At 36.7% G+C, this 18,223-nt stretch overlaps 1 protein-coding gene across 2 annotated transcripts in view; it reads left to right on the top strand.

The window, feature by feature from the left end:
- LOC120955912 (vacuole membrane protein 1) overlaps positions 1 to 18,223 on the top strand; it is a 44,631-nt gene that overhangs the window by 20,393 nt on the left and 6,015 nt on the right. For both annotated transcript variants that reach the window (XM_040377140.2, XM_040377141.2), the window contains 2 exons: positions 15,075 to 15,310; positions 15,503 to 15,784. In XM_040377140.2, coding sequence (XP_040233074.1) covers positions 15,075 to 15,310; positions 15,503 to 15,784 — 518 coding nt within the window. The remainder of the gene's footprint in view (positions 1 to 15,074; positions 15,311 to 15,502; positions 15,785 to 18,223) is intronic.

Below are 18,223 nucleotides of genomic sequence, written 5' to 3' on the forward strand. Positions count from 1 at the left end.
TCGAACGACGAGATCCGTTCGCCGCGGCTGTCAGAAGGCGCTCACTTGGCGCTCAGTTTTAAAATAACGTACCATTTAGAGACCGTAAGAAGCGCGCGAAAGAATGAGTTCTACCTGCCGGGGTCGAACGCTCCCATTTGTATGGGGAGAAATCCGCGAGGTTTTGCGCTGCGGATTTGGAACGAATGTTGTTTTCAATGTAACGTTTTGCTTTAAAATGTGCTTTAAATGATTTAAGAGAATTGAGCTAAGAGGTATGTACCATTTTGAAAATGTTTTGTGATCTATTTCCAAAAAAAAGTCTTCATCAGTTTTATAAAAGTATAAAAAAAAACATAAAAAATATCGAAATATAAATAAAAATACAAATATCTATAATAAAAAAAATTTAAATTAAATTTAAATTAAATTTGAATTTAAATTAAATTAAATTAAATTAAATTAAAATTTAAGTTTTTTTATTTTAAAAAATTTATATATATATATATATATATATATATATATATATATATATATATATATATATATATATATATATATATATATATATATATATATATATATATATATATATATATATATATATATATATATATATATATATATATATATATATATATATATATATATATATATATATATATATATATATATATATATATATATATCACATACATAGATAAAAATATATATAGATATATAAATATTCATGTAAAGGTCTATTTTAATGTTTTTTATATAAATTCATAGAAACTTAATAGAAAAATATCACAAAACATTTACACCTTGTAAATAACGTTTATAACTCTTTAAAATAATATCAATCGGTATTTTTATACTTTTTTATAAAGTAAATCCAATCCTGTCGTCCCTCCTAAATTTGAAATAACTAAAATTCAAATTTAAAGAAATTGAGTAAAGCTGCCTTATAATTGATAACGAATCATCCAATAACGAATGAAATCCAAAACCAACGGTAAAAAAAATCAAAATTCAAAACTTAACCATCCTTGAATCGTAGATATAAACGTCTTTAAATGCTTGACAGTTATATCTCATGATGCTCATTCTCTCATGAGCGTCGAACGGATTTCGTCGTTCGAAGCCGGTACTCGCCCCGATAGACTCATTGTAAAAAAAATCGGAAGGCCAAACCACACTATTGCAACACATTCATTACAACACACTCAGCAAATCAGATCATACCATTACAAGACAACCGGAAGAGTTCTGGCCACAATGTAAATATAAAAACAATTGTGACAAGCTGACTACACCAGAAACACGCAAACAGGGTTTTCCAAGTCAGTTTCGAATGTAAACATAGTTATTTATCGCATCCATGATGTATTTCAACAGCTATCAAATGGTTTACTTGTTTTAACATGAAATATCAGTTTCAACACATAACAAAGATCTTTCAAACTCAATCCAGCGTGAGTCGTGTTGAAAATCATGCTGTAGTTATTAAAAATTATTTTGATGGAAATGAAATATCAGATCGATGTGGAATGCGGTGAATGACAATGTTTACATTCGAAAGTGACTTGATCACCCTGTAATAAGCAAATCAGGCGTTACTGCAGCAAACTACGTGAACCGAGAACGCATAGCAAGCGACGAAAACGTCAATTCTTTAGTAACAATAGTTGAATCCTTCTTTCGCATTATAGTAAAACCGCAGCATAGGCACACATCGACAAACACCTCACACGATCTCAATTTATAAATTGTTATCAATAACATGACATTTAATTAGAACAAAAAAACATTCCAAAACCTAATGTACCAAACCCATAACTTATCTTGGGTATAAATAAAACCAATTCCGACCATGGAAAATATAGAAGAATTTAAATATCTAACTCAAGAACAGGAAATCCACCGTATTTGCCTCCAGGAAACCTGGACTAGAGAAAATAAAAATAAAAACATCTCAGAATACAACATAATAAGGACTGATAGAGCTTATGGCCATGGAGGAACTTGCATAATGATAAATAAGGCATTACATACAATAAAAAGACAATAACAGTTTCTATATAATCAATCCAAACTACCGCTATAATTGTGGTAAACACAACCATAGTCAAAGTTTCAATATCCATAGCTCTGCAAACTAGCAGCATTGAAATTTAAGACACAATCACAAAAATGACCCACAACACCTAAGATAATTATAAAAAAACATAACTATAATGGGTGACTTCAACGCTCATCCCAAGTTTTAGGGTGATGATAAAACTGACAGAAAAGAAGAGAATATTATTGAGCATCTTGAAAATTCTCCATTGATAATCCTAGAAAATGACAAATACGCATGCATCCTAACTAGAGTTGTGCCTCAAGTAACAGAACTGTACGATTTATTCACTTTATCCCATACAATTATGAACGTGAACCATCTGATCAAGACGTTCACGAAAAGAACCACCTATCCCTCGAAATAAAGAACGTCCTAGTAAGCTAGGCCGTTCATTCCCCCCATACAAATATTAACGTGAACCGTAATACCAGGACGTTAATGAAAACAACGTCGTACCAATCGTTAAAATGATCTTCCTAATAATTTTCAAGATGCAATGCACTATTTATGTTCTTATTGCAAAATAAAACAATTTCCCATACTGAAATGAACGAATGAATCGTCATTAACGTTCAGTTCATCTGAATGAAACAACTAGTACGTTCACATTCATGGAAATGAACCGATTTGCTCAAGCCTAATCCTAACCGATAGGATCAAGAGAAAAACTGCAATAGACCTAACAATAATCTCGAAAGACATCGCCTTAAGTATCAAAAAACAAATCACAGAAACCTAAATAGGAGCAAGTAATTACAGAACAATAGAAATCACATTAAACATAAATAATAACTCACCCAATTTATTAATTAACAAATAGGAAATTTATCAACAAAGGGGCCCTTTCCATCTTAAGTTCGTAGGCTGAAATTTCAGCCTGTCAGCTGTTTGCATTGTATAACAGTTTCCGAACAGCTATCTAAGTCGGTATAATATACAGGTGGGCTTATCCGAAGATGTATGAATTTAGAAGGCTGATTTTTATCACTTCTGTTTCTGAATGAAGATTTGAGCAGTGTTTTGTGTAGAGATACACTTTGATTCCAGATTCCACCACCTGATCTCTTTAATGCATCTTGGGATAAATGTAAACAACACCGTGTTTTCGAGCAGGTACTCTAATCTAATTCTAGCTTTTAGGCTAAAATTTTCTAGACTGAAAATCGCAGGCTAGTTTTTTGTGTGGTTTTGTATGGATTGTTTACATGATTTCAGCCTCCAACTGTCAAACTCCATACAAAAAACTAACTAGAATCGTGAAGGCCCCCAGTGTTCGATACGTGTGCTGTTGGTGTGGAAATCGTGTCTATACGACTGAATTCGTCGAACGCGTTCGAACTGGTCCATCTGTTTTTGGTCTGTGTTCTGTTGGTGTGTAAATCGTACCAACACAACTGAATTCATCGAACTCGTTCGAACTGGCTCATTCGATCTGTGTTCTGTTGGTGGGGAAATGATACCTATACAATTCAATCAATTGAGCCCGTTCAAACGGACTCGTCATTGTTCGCGAATGAACTTAATTGAATTGATTGCGCTCATCATTTTGATCCATAGTTAAGTAGTTTTTATTTATAGAAACCTTGAGTGTGTACAATGCATAGCCATAGGTTAGTACAATAAATACTGGAGACATTTTTGCTCCGATTAGTTTTTCACATGCTAGTCTTTGATCGGTTTTGCGATAACTTGTGATGACCAGACAGCAGATTGACCGAGTGTTAATTTTTTTTTTAAATTATTAGTTTCAACCGCAAAATGAGTACTTCTTTGGCTAAAGTATGCGTCTAAGGTGGGTCAATGAAACAGATAATGAGCATTCGTTATGAATAAAAACCCCATGAAAGGTTATATGGCTGGGTCGTATTACAGGGTTTCGCACGATGTATTGGTTAATTCCCATTAATTTTTGGTTGGATCCCTTATTTTTTTTGTGCGTTCCCACGATGTTTTGGCCGTTTTCCAGAATTTTTTGGTCCAATTGTATTGATATCCGATTGGAAGGTACCTATAAATTATGAGAACGAACCAAAAATCTATGGGATACGATGAATAATTCATGAGACGAGCCCAAAAAAACGAACGATGCCTAAATCTTAGTATTGGAGCAATCGAAATGATCACGATTTCTTACATATCGGGAACAAAAATGAAATTGCTCGTTATGCGAGATTTTATTCGTAGAGCATTTAGATTTGCTCGTTATGCGAAAAATTCTTTATAATGGGCACTTATTATGAAAGGTTCCACTGTACTATACATTCAAAAAATATAAAAATTACATAATGTATGAAGAAAAAATATATGAAGCGAACTATACTATATTAAAAAAAAACTATATGAGAGCGAAACAAATGGTTGCACATCAAAACCCATGATATTCAAAAATCTCACACTTCAAATAGGAACACAATAAAATAAGAACAACGAAACTATAAGAGCACTGACCATAGAGAAAATGGAAAATTACAATACTAGAGGTTCAAAAATTGTCAAGGATGAAAGCACTAACACTAGGTTTACGGAACCCATCAATTTGGCGAAATTTGAACTATGAAGTGAAATACTAAAACTGCGTTTCGTCACTATCTAACATAACATACTGTGAGTTTGTAGCATAAGTATTACAGTGAACCCTCTCTTATTTGAGAGGCGACGGGACTGTCGAATAAGAGGGGTTTTCAAATTACAGAGGTTGAAAGTGAATGAAAGGTCCATACAAACAAGAAAGAGACAGTATGCAGCCTTAACTGTTGCTATAGGAAACTGTGCATACGATTGCCAATTTGAGCATACATCATTTAATAACCATGGCAACACCATACACAAATAAGAGGGACACAGATTTCAGAGGTTTTCCAAATTAGAGGAACAAAAAAGTACTGGAAATTAGGCTTGGGCAATTTGATTCTTTTCAGTGAACGCGTGCGATGTAGTTCGTTCAGTATGATGAACTGAACGCGTGCGGTAGGTCAGTCGCTCAATTGGAGCTTAGTACCTTTTTTTTTTAAATATCATGTTTAATTTTATCGAGATTTTAATGCAAGAACAAAAAGTTATTGCTTTTAAGGCTGCATTTTTAATTATAAATACAGTCAGTCCGAGATACGCGGTTCATGCATAACTAGGTAACTAGGTTTTTACATTAAACAATTTATGTATCACAATTCATGCAGACAATTTGAAAATTTCTGGTTTTTAAGAGGCTCTCAAATTTTTGGTAAAACAGTAATTTATCTTGCATTTGAGAATCCTTTGAGCCAATTATGCTAATTGCACACAAGAACTTAGAAAACGTAGCTCGAGAACAGACTGTATATACTTAAGTTGATTTGTAACGAAAGCTGATCTAAACGAGTAAAATCTACAAGCTTTCTCTTTTATGTTGCTGTGCGCTTAACGAGTTCTTTTTGTGCGACTGAACTAACTGAACGCGCGTGCGGCAGTGTGCGGCAAGAGTTCTTTTTGTGCGACTGAACTAACTGAACGCGCGTGCGACAGTGTGCGATAAGAGTTCTTTTTGTGCGGTAGTGTGCGACTGACCCCACTGAATACGAGGGCGGCAGTGTGCGACTGAACTAACTGAACGCGCGTGCGGCAGTGTGCGACAAGAGCTCTTTATGTGCGGTAGTGTGCGACTGACCCTACTGAATACGCGTGCAGCAGTGAGCGACCGAACTAACAGAACGCGCGTGCGGCAGTGTGCGACAAGAGTTCTTTTTGTGCGGTAGTGTGCGACTGACCCAACTGAACACGCGTGCGGTATGTGTGCGACTGACCCAACCGAACATGCGTGCGGCTGTGTGCGAATGACCCATCGGCTGTGAGTGTTCTTTCTCACTCAGTATGGGGTCAGTGTGCGGCAGGAGTTCTTTTTGTGCGGCTGTGTGCGATTGATCAATCTGACCACGCTAGCAATATGTGCATTCTTTCTCGCGCAAAGTGCGATCGATCTTCTTGTGTCGTTGTGTGTGACAACAGTTAGTTCAGTTTTCTGTATGCGTGCGGAAGACCAACCCGTTCACTTTTTTGCGTGCGGCGATCAACCGCACACTATTATGAACTGAGTGTGCGGCATAGGTCTCGCACAATTGTCCCATGTCTACTGGAAATCAAGGGACTGTGCAAAATGTTCAAATAAGAGAGGTTTTTCAAATTGGAGAGGTGTCAAATAAGAGAGGGTTCACTGTACTTAACTTCAATAGTTTTTCAGGCCGCAAATACACGACGCGCGTTTCCACGCCCGCGGAAACGCGTATAACAATCTAGCCATAAAAATGAAATGTCATTCGAACACGCTACCGCGGAAACGCAGAGATGCTCATGCAGGATATCTCTGCGGAACTGTTATACGCGTTTGAACGCGCCCGCGGAAACGCGCGTCGTGTATTTGCGGCCTCAGATACATACGTGACATCCTATCTCTACGGAATCCGTGAAATTGACGGGTCGGTTGAATGCATTTAGTTTATTTAGTTAAGTAGTAACATTTTTCAACAAAAGTAAATATAAGAGTGAAATGATTTAAATTATGGAATGGCTGATCTATTTATTCCATGTGTTTTTGAAAACTCACGCGGACATCGGTCAAAATGTGGCATCGAAAGATATGTGTTCATGTGTTCGGGGAAACAATAACGACTAATACAATAAATAAGCATTGTGTAGATTTTTTTTTATGGAAACCAACACATGTTATACGATAATAATTTTAATAAAATAAGTTTTTTCATGATTTTCATCAATCTAAATACGTTTTTTCCGCTCGTCAAACCGTCGTAGAGATAGGGAATAGGGGATATATATAGACTAACACATATTCACGTATTCAAAATTGTGCGGATAACATCCAACGTTGGAATTCATCGGAACGAAACTGCAGATGAGTTAGCAAATAAGAGCAGAATATCAAACATGACAATATAATAGAATTAGTTTCATGGGTGCCAAAGATATTTTAAAAGAGAAATTTATGAAAACAAACAAAAAATTATGTAGAGAGATAGCAGAAGTAAAAGATAAAAACACTTAAATTTTCAAAAAGAATTCCCATTATAAATATGGTATAAAAACACAAAGTATTTTTTTTTGTTTTTTTTTACTCAGAAAGAACGTACAAACATTAAGCTAATTGGAAAACAAATCAGAATTGTTCATCGAATTCTAGCAGGTTGACGAATATGACAATTAAACAAAATGGAGAATAGGTACGTTCTCACAAGCCATATCTTTTTTCGCGCATCTTTCCCCTTCCACCAGAAATAAGTGTCAAAAAAAAGTTTCGCCAATATGTTTGCGTTCACACACACCACGAATCTTTACTGGATACAATTATCATAATTTGACTAAGTTATTTAATTAAATTTTACTGACAAGCTTTCTCTATTAGATTTCATTTCATTTTCGTCATGGTGGTTTTGCAGTTGCACGTTTCACTTTCACGATCCAAATTTGTGAAAGTTTTTTTAATTAAGACTGGGTCGTATGCACTGTTTGTTGTAGCTATTGTAGTATAGTAACGTAGTTATTATAGTATAATCAATGAGACATAATCAGGAAGCGAAAGATAAACACGCTAAAGGTGTAATATGTGTAAATTTTAATGTTGCGCCTTGGCTAATGTGTTTTATAAAATCGAATCAAACCGTCATGAGTTTGAGAGATGTGCAATAGAAAATTACAATTTCTTTATTAAATAGCACAGTTTAGCTTACATAAGCTAACGTGTGATAAAGTGATGTACAGCGTATTAAAGCGTGTATTAAAAAAAATTGTTATAAGTGAATGGACTGTAGTTTATTCCACTGAAAACCCTGTAATTGCATGGCTAAAAAGTGTGCATATATTAGCAAAAACAGACGAAGCGAGTACGTCGCAGCCTAATGGGTGTAACGGTTGAACGGATTGAACCGTCAAATTCAACGCGCCTGCAAACGCGCTTGCTTTCCCGCTGATATACAGTGTAATCTCACTGTTTGGGTCTTTTTAGTTGGGGTTGTCACTACCCAATCGACATTATCGCGCGACATTTAACAAATTTTATATGGAAAAACGGGCTCAAAACGTTCTCAAAAACGTGCTCATTAGTAGCACTAAAGAAGCACATTTTTGCAACGGTGCGACAGCGTGTATCATACATGCAGTTGCTATGTACTACATTATTGGTCAATTTATTTATATTTATATATTTATTAGTGATGAGAATAGTTCCGAAAATTGAGGAACGGAACGAACCTGCCAATCTGGAGAAAAAGAACGGAACGCGGAACGCAGGTTCAAGGGAACGCAGGATGACCTGCCATGGTTACGCCTTTTTCAGTTGCTCACTTTATATATGGTTAACTTGAAAGTATTCATTGAATATTGTGTATTACATTTTTTGTGCAGTAATCACACAGTTTCTATTAAAACAAAGCTAAATAATAGTTTACTGAATGTGTAAAACTATTCTTCTACTAAAATATAAACGCTTAACTTAAGTAGCTCGCTATACAATTCCTTTTTCATTAAGAGGTTAAGGCATTTTGTTGTTTTTGTTTTTACTAAAATTAATCATCATTAATCTTTTTCTACTTCTAAATAAAGAAGTAAACCAGAAATTTGTTGCAACGCATATGAAATTTTGATGCCAAATCAAAAAGCTTACAAGTTTAATCGGCTTTTTAAATTTCGTATGGTCTAAATTACACTACATTGATTGAATTAATATTTCTTAATAGAAGCAGATAGCATCGAATAACATTGGTTTATATAAAATACATAGAATGTTAAGTTGTTTCTGTAGGGTTGACATTATACTGTACGGTGAACTACCCGTGTGAAAGTGTCCAGTAGTGCACTTTAATTGTCCATAAGAATTTCACGGGGCGATAAACAGCGTTAAAGAAATTATTGCGGAAGGCTAAACGTGTCATGCACCCTCAATATTTAGTTGCACAAAGAAGATCTCAGGTAAAAATTCAAACGAGTTCATTGGAGATGCATGCGCAACGAAGCAGCTTAGTACCAGACACATAGCATTTCAATGACTACCACAATGCAGTCCAAATAGCGCACCTATACTGATAACACCCATACGGCAGAAAAGAAACATTTCATTCATTGCGCTTACCGCTAGTGCAGGATTGTCTCTTTAAATTTTGGCGATTAGCTTCCTACCCACAAATCTCTATCCTTCTCTGGCTTCACGGCTCAGGTGTTGTACCGTTATCTCTTTGACTGAGAGAGTATGGCTTGCGCTGTTATCACTCACATAGACAGAATGAAGCAAAAGAGAAGAGAACGCCGTTCTTTACCGGAACGAAAAGAACGCTGAGAGAAACAGGTTCAGATTTTACCTGCTTCCTTTGTACGTACCAAATCGGCTCATCGTATGGAGAGCAGATGATTGTGCGTTCCAGACTGGATCGAAAAGAACGCTGAGAGAAACAGGTTTAAATTGAACCGGCAAACCGGCTCATCAATACAAAGAGAGTAGAATGTCGTGCGTTCTAGGCCGGATCGCAAAGTACACAGAGAGCAACCGGCCCAGTACAGATCGCCGAGAACGCTGAGAGCAGCCGGTTCAGATCGGATCGTTGATAACAGTCGGTTCAGGTCGGATCGCAAAGAACGGTGGAAGCAACAGCCCAGCCAACAATTTCCGAAGGCGCCCCGTGTAAATTTTTTTTACTTTAAGCTTTCCTTAAGTTTTTACACTAGCAGCAGCTAAAGTAAAAACTTTCAGCACGGCACAAACCGACGCACACATTCAAATGCTTGGATTGCTGGTCCTGCTTACGCATACATTTGTATTTATCCCTCCCCTTATATTTTCGGATTGCTGGTTGTAGTAGTGATGCTTTTTCTTTTTGCTTTATGCACACTTTCGCATGCTATTTATTGGTGTTACTCTTTCCACATGCGTTTTGGCACACTCACACTCTGTATACGGCAGGATGCTTCACCCCTTCCAAATGCTGCGGTTGCTTTCTGTTACCCTTCCTCTCGTTCTTCCTTCTACCCTCTGCGCTAGGATATCCTCGACTGGTGCTGCGCGTGTTCAGCCGGCGCCTGTCTGGAAATGACGTCACGGACTGGTGCTGCGCATGTTTAGCCGCATCCTAGGCGTCATTGAAGTGCTGTAATGAAATCTGTTGATGAAAATTAACCAATAATTAATCCATGTTTTTTATAACAAACTAAACAATATTTTGCACATAGGATTATAGAAACGCTTACCTTTATATTTTAAAACCGGACACCGTTTTCCTTCTGTCGATCGTTTTGCGGGATGTTGGCAACCGTCGATTAACATGCGCGCGCACTGTAACTTTTTAGACGACAAGTGTTAGTTGAATGTATCCATTGAAGCACACACGAGGATAAGAAACTTACCTTAGAAATTTACAAGGATAAATCATTCCATAATTGAAGAAGAAGGAACACGGCACAACACGTAAACGAGCAAAGTACGGGGCACAAGAAATCACACATCACTCCAACACATCCTTCCACAGTGAAAGTTCTGGACAGACTGAGGATGCCTAACACCCGGATGAGCGCGATAGCAGAAAAATCATGGGAGATCGAGAGAGATGTGTAGTCTCGGTTGAGCGGAATACGCATGCAGATGCATGCGTGTGTGTCACTCGAAGGATATCGGTTTCCCCTTCTCCCGTTTTTCGTTCATAGGCCACACGATCGGCGTTGTGCCGTCCAAAATCTAGAGAAAGAAGACATGCTCTCTCGCTTTGGCACACAGGAAAGTTTTCCAATAGCTTCGGTTTTGCTGGTTGGGAGGTTCAGTTTGAACCTGCTTGGGTTAAAAATAAGGATCGCGGTCCGGATGCTTGCATGCTGGAACGGATCGCACCTGGCAGATTCGGAACGCAACGCGCATCACTAATATTTATGCATTTTTAAGTGTTTTACCATAGTGCCATTATAGGTACACAAAACAGGCATGTTCCTATAGTGGCTATAGTTATAAAATCAATAAAAAACATGACATTGTAGATTATTTTTGACCCTATTTTAGACATGTCGTACTATTTTCACTAAAAATAAGCAACAGAAATGAGTTTTATGTAGGTAATTTACCAAAAAAGGCCCAAATTCGCTTATTTCGTTGAATAAAAAATCGACCTCAAATCAAGCTATCTGTTGCGGGGGTGGGTTGACGACAGGTTTTATACTGTACTTTGGTCAATAGTTTCATCAATCAAATGTATACATTTTTTACGATCAATTTACGCAAGATATCATTATTATGGCAGCAATCCTTGCTATTCATACGAAAACAGCTTTGTAACTAAGTTTCATTGATATTATACACTGTTTTGGAGGTATCTTTGTTTACCACCACTATAGGAACACAATACGACGACTATAGGAACCAACCATACCATCATTATAGGTACAAGGAATCAGTCACAATTTTTTTTTCGTAAATTTCATGTGTTTCATGGTAAAATTGGTTGTGATTGTGAAGATAAAACATATTCCAATTGCTTTGCATTAAAATATTCAGAAATTGTCCTTCCTGACAATTTAAATCCATTAAAACAAATCTGTAACACTACAAATTGAACCACTATTGGTACACTTACCCTATCATGCTTTTCCACGCTCTCTGTCGCTCATGAACTTGTGAGAGCGGAATTAAATCATAAAATCAAATTTTTATTCAGGAGGAACGGTCTAAAAAGGCCGTATTGCTTAAGTTTGACCGCAAAATTGAGAAAAAACCCCAATATTTATATAAAAAACTGTTTAAAATCATTATTGTTCAACAAATTATTTTTTTGTATTCCTCGCTTCAAATCTGGAATCGTTTCTTATTAACAATTTTGTGATGTTATTTTTCACTGTGCTCTTTTTTATTAAAAAAAAATGTTTAATTTACTTTTCAAATCACATGCAATTTCTTTTATCCTTATTATTAAAATAGGATATTTTTCATTAGTCACGTTCTCACACGGCAGTTCTGTTGGAAAATATCGCTCAACCACACCTTTTCACTGAGGTAGGGAAAGTCTAGCAGCCTGTTACGATTCTTTTTCAAGCGATCCGAGCTATCCATCACTGGATGAACAACAAAAATAGTTGCCTGCAAATTTTCGACAGATCAGGAGAAAAATTATAATAAAACGTGTTTAAACATTATTTTTCTTTAATTTCCAAGATCCAAGTGTTCTGGTGGTACATTCATTTCTTGTAACAAGAACCCGTATTTTACGAATATTTTTATTAAATTACGATAATTTTATATGACGAAGATTCGTGGTGTGTGATCCCATAAAGATCGGCAAATCTTTTTTTTGACTCTTGAAGTGTCTTGAATGATTCGCGAATTGAGGTATGGACTGTGTGAGCTAATCTATTAATATGCTATGTATGGCAGGGCATTGGCATTTCGATTATCGAATCCTTAATCTAAATCTCTTAGTCTTAAGCGTAATCATTTCATTTTCGTTTTGATTATTTGGGAGGTTGGAAAGTACATTACTTCGTCTTGTAGAATGTGGGGTACAAATAATTCCAACCTAGCTACAATCGTTTTCAATGAGTCATAAATATTGGATATTAACATTTTATGGTGGCATGATTAAAAGTGGTTCCAATCGAACATCAAAAATGTAACATTCTAAGGTCGGAGCCGTGCAAATCCGTTCGGAGCAATTCGGAGCCGAATGAATCCTTTACTCGGCAGACGGGGGCATTGAGATTGTCACATTCCGTGGATCCATTTCTGACTGCAGACTAGCCACTCCGTGCGACAACCGATGACTCCAACGGATCCAAATGGCTCTAAACGGCTCTATAGGCTGCGGAGGGCGCTGAACGGAACTGTTGGTTTCATTAGGCCGGAATCGGTGTCGGATTAGCAAAGATAGGAAATGTTTTGAGCCGTGGCTGCGATTCCGACAATCCATCATTAGTTTTTGCGATGTTTGCAAGTTATTCCATTCCTTGCAAATGTGTATCAAGTTATTTTCATTCCTTTTTCATTTCTAAACAGTCAACGCAAATCAATTTTTCCATATAGAATGTGCAATCGAGTGTGCACAAAATTATGCTAATATTCAGAATTAAAGCGAAACATAATACGACTGAGTTTGCATTTGATTCAATGGGACCTATCGCCAACCAGTCGATAAAAATTAACCACCGGTTTGGCTATATCGACCAATTAATTTATCTACTCGAATTGGTATCGCGTACGCATTTCACTTACCGGTCGATAAAATTATATCGACAAATATAAAAACCGATCGAGCAGTTTCGCCATCTGTCAAATTGGCTTTGTTTACTGGGGTTTGTTTACGAATGCGCACACCAGTTAGCACCAAAAAGCGGCTTAAAAATGTGTTTTTCGTTTATACTGTGTTTATAAATGTTAAATGTTACAACTTTTGTGGACGTTCTGTATTGTTCTATATCTCAGTGCCATGCGTACGTTCACAGCTTGAAATTTGCATGTTTCAATCCAGATTCATCAAACCCATGTTTTCGTACGAAGCCAACTGGAGCCACCCGGAGAATTCAGGGCCTGTCTCGTGGCATTATCTTCAACTCGTACGACTTAATAACATGTCCGCCATGGGTTCAAGCCCCGAATAAGCCGTGCCCCCATATGTAGGATTAACTATCCTGTGTTGATAATAAATAAGTAACTGAAAACCAAGCCCACTAGTGGTACAGACAGGTCTTGATTGACAACGATTGCTGTGTCAAATAAGAACAAGAAGAATATGTACTTCTTCTATTTGACCTAACATCCTGCGGAAGCATGACTGCCTTCATAGTATTTCGAGATTTATTCAGTGCCACACAGCCGGATATTCAATCCTTACTACGGGGGGATGTTACTACACGCTTCTCTTCAAACGGTCCATTTTAGATTTGAACTCATGACGGGCATATTTTTATATCGTGTAGATTGACGACTGACCAGGGAAATGCCGTTTAATTAACGATGAAATGAACAAAGAAAAAGATTTCGTCTTACATACAATTATTAATCTCTGAATTTAAGTATTGCAGTTGCGTGGAACACGCATGACTTCACAACATACCCGTTCAAATCTAAAATGGACCGTCCTCCGTAACAAGGACTGACTTTCCGGCTGCGTGGTACTTAATAAGTCTTGAGAGCCTGTATTGGCCAATATGTCCACGTAGGGCGTTACACCAAGTAGAAGTAATGAATTATCATCTTAACACATTTTCCTAATAAGTTGTTTTGAATTAATTAAATTAATTATCCAGTTTATTTTTATTTTTTTACTTATTTTTTGTATAAGGGACGATTTTTTTCTAATATTTATTATAAACTCATACGAAATATCCTAATAATTTGTTTTGTATACATTACATATTCCAATTCAAGATGTATTACTCCAAATCACTGTCTGACACACGTAGAATGTGTACTCTGCACTGTTTATCAACTGCTTCGAAGCAGTTGCTAGTTATATTGATCGTTATAGTCAATTTTTGCCATTCGCGATACAAATTATCTACTTTTTAATGACTGCTCGACTTTTTACCCACTATTGCTATGGCAGCCATGACAGTTGCTTCCACCGTTTTATCGATCGACAAATTTGCAGCTTCGCGATACCAATCCGCCATATTTGCTATTATATTGGTCGATATATTTATCGACTGGTGCTTAACGTCATTGGCAATAGGTACCAATGTTTCTTAAGGATCTCGATTATTCTGTACATAAGTTTATGAGATGTTATGGGTACATTCATGATAGTTTCGATAAATATACCGACACAATGATTGTTACACTTCGACAAATACAAATAATAGATTTTTGGTTTGCAGTGCTTTTAGCAATTCTCAAAATATTCTCGCTGGCCGCTAGTTTGACATACTTGCTCTATGTTATGACTATGCTCTGCTTCATCCTAAGTCACCTTTTTGCGTTATCGAATGATATTTCATTATTATAACAATTTCTTCGATTTTATCTTCATCTCTATACATACAGTACCATCGTTTGGAGTACAGAGCGGACATCACCATGAAAATGAGCGCCGGTAGTTCAAATAGTAACAAAAACTCAAATCGCAATGGTAATAATAACAACAATGCAGTATCGCAGAAAAATGATAATAAGAAATTTGCCAAAGAAATCAAATCGCTAGTGCTGTGGGCATCACCAATGAAAACACTAAAATATGCAAGCCTTGAAGTCATATATCTATTGCAAACTAACCTAAGTAGGTAAGGCATTTTCAAAATAAGTTTTTTTTTTTATATTTTGATTGTTCATAATCTTGTTATGTTGATATGTTGCTGTGGTAGCGAATTGCAGTAATAATAAATATGCAACAATCCAAATGATGCTTGGTTAATTGATAATTAGAACAATAACATATTATTAAAATATTATTAAAATATTTATCTTTTTTGCAGGTTACTTCATCGACGAGCACAGCTAACCGCCCTATTAATTGTAATATGTAGCACTGCTGTGGCTATTTATACACCAGGTCAACACCAAATTCTTGTACAATACTTGAAACATAAAGGAATATTCGTAATTTATTGGCTAGGTTTGGGTATTTTATCCTCTGTGGGACTTGGAACCGGATTGCATACATTTTTGTTGTATCTAGGACCACATATTGCCAGCGTAACCTTAGCAGCATATGAGTGCAGTTCTCTCAACTTCCCTGAACCGCCGTATCCTAATGAGTACGTATTTTTCAAATTATTGACACCCATTTTTCACCTAATTGACATTTTAGAGTACGGATGATCGAGAATTCGAGTAATTTCCCTTAACGTGTTGACTGCCACGTCCAAAGTCCATGTATTATACAGGTCGATGCATAGCTCTTTTTTGCACTAATACAAAGATCATGGATTTCACAGTTGCCTCGTCTATTTCTACATGCACGTAACAAGCTCGAAGTGCACGGGGTGTTAATTTGGCGAATATTTTGGGATAGTCCCAAGATAGTTCTATTTAGAGAATTTAAGGTAAAAATTCCAAAATTAATGAATCGGATGCAGCATCCCATACAGAATGTAAATAAACGAACTGAACGAGGCATCTGTCAAACCAAGATTTCTTCGAGTAACTTTCATTTGTCAATTCCTTAGGCATGCATCGGCCTGTATCCTATATGGACTTTGGCCACGTCATCCAGATGTAGGTGACATCGATGCTTCCCAGGGGGCCACGTCCGTCCACTTACGGATGACAACAAAAGCACTCGCGAATTCTCGTGTATGATACACACTAATACTATGACTTGCTTACGAAAGACGGTACGCTTTGTACAGCTCCAAGAAGAGAGAAGAGGATGTAGCCCACCCACAATTCTGATATACTTTCTCAGTTGCGCTTATGTAGGGGATTTATACAATTAATGAAAAGAATGTGGGCGCGTGATTGCATTGTTCGTTTCATACTACGATTTTTTTATCGTACCGAAATTCGTTCCATGATCATCATCGATTTGGCATTGCTAGAGTCCCCCTAGAGTCCAGGCATTAATACGTATCGCTGGAAGCGAGCGAGGCGCTGGACACCAACATATTTAAGCTAGCAGCGAACTATTTTTCGACCATTATCATTTTTACGCCAACACTAGCTGGCATCGCGAAAGAATTGGTTTAAAATTAACAGTCGTTAAAAATTAACCAGAGTCGTTAAAAATTGCTAGAATTTGGCATCGCGATCGCATCTAATTCATTTGTTAATTTTAACGACTGGTCATATGCCGCCGTTAAACAAATGACTGTCATGCGATGCAAATTAACAGTCGTTTAATTATACTGCTCGATTTTTTTCCCCGTGTTTGTCTATATGCGATATCGAGCAGTCGTTAACTGTTTTGACGATCGTTTATTTTAACAGGAATAAACAGCAAATGAACTCGGTTAAACCAAAATGAACTTTAAACGACTGTTTAAAAAAGTTCATTTATTCGCGATGCTGGCTACTGTCGCGTGCTGGAGCTTTTTTGTCAGAAAGAGACAAACACATACAACATGCTCTCTCGAACGACCGTAAACGCTTCAATCGATGAAGAGCTTTGATCGGTTCTTCGGACGTTTCTACTCGCTTTCTCGATCGGTTTCGGCGGAAAGCGAGCTAGAAACCGAGCTCAAAAAATGCCCGATTTTGTTGTGCGGGTGACATTTTCGAGCTCGAAAATCGGGATTTCGGGCTATTTCCCTGAAACTGCCGCCTTAATTTTCCCTTAAACATCAGTAGTTTAAGGTATTTTTGGAAGATGCCCTTTAAAATCCACTGTGATGTGGATTTTATTAATTTTTTCTGCTCTATGCTTTGATAAATAACGTTTCCAATCCTTATCACTGATCGTCATTTTATACCAACACTCACCGAATGTACACAAAATAACGCCGCGCGAAATTTGCCTTCTTTTTTCCTCAAACATTAAAGCAGATGAATCTAAAACGAATTTGACGCCATCATCATCCAATAAAAGAAGATCATTGAAATGCATAAACGAATTTTGATGCTTTCAACACGTTTTATCACGTTTTTGACGCCATCATCATCCAATAAAGGAAGATCATTGAACTGCATAAACGAATTTTGATGCTTTCAACACATTTTATCACGCACAATTTTTGGTATCTTGTGATCCATTCGAGCAGATCATGGTTAAAAATTTAGAACAAATGTCTCTTTGGCAGTGTAAGTGAAATACGAAATAACGGGCTCGTTAAAATTATTCAATTAAGAATTTTAGCTTAAAACCCGATTTTTTAAAAATACATTAGTATTCGTTAATCATCAAAAGCAAATGAAATCAATACAAAATGAACTCGACGCCATCATTAATTGGGCCTGACGAAACGGAGTCGATAAGTTGGTCACCCGGTTAGCAAAAATCCAATGTGATCTAATTGCGTTTTCTCAATCACAAGCTTCGGTATCCGATCGGCATGGCAGTGGAGTGAAATGGAGTTTGCCGCCATAACAACGTGGTTAAAATGTCGAGCAGTGGGTTGATGATCCCAGTTGATATAACAGTGGAAAACTAAATAATATGAAAAACTATGTTTAACAGCGAACAAAAAAGGATTTTTTATCGCTGTTTGAGTTATTGGAAAAGTTTTATCACTCCATTCAGCAAAAAATTTCTTGTTTAG

The sequence above is a fragment of the Anopheles coluzzii genome, chromosome 3 (assembly GCF_943734685.1).
Source record: "Anopheles coluzzii chromosome 3, AcolN3, whole genome shotgun sequence".
Taxonomy (NCBI): domain Eukaryota; kingdom Metazoa; phylum Arthropoda; class Insecta; order Diptera; family Culicidae; genus Anopheles; species Anopheles coluzzii.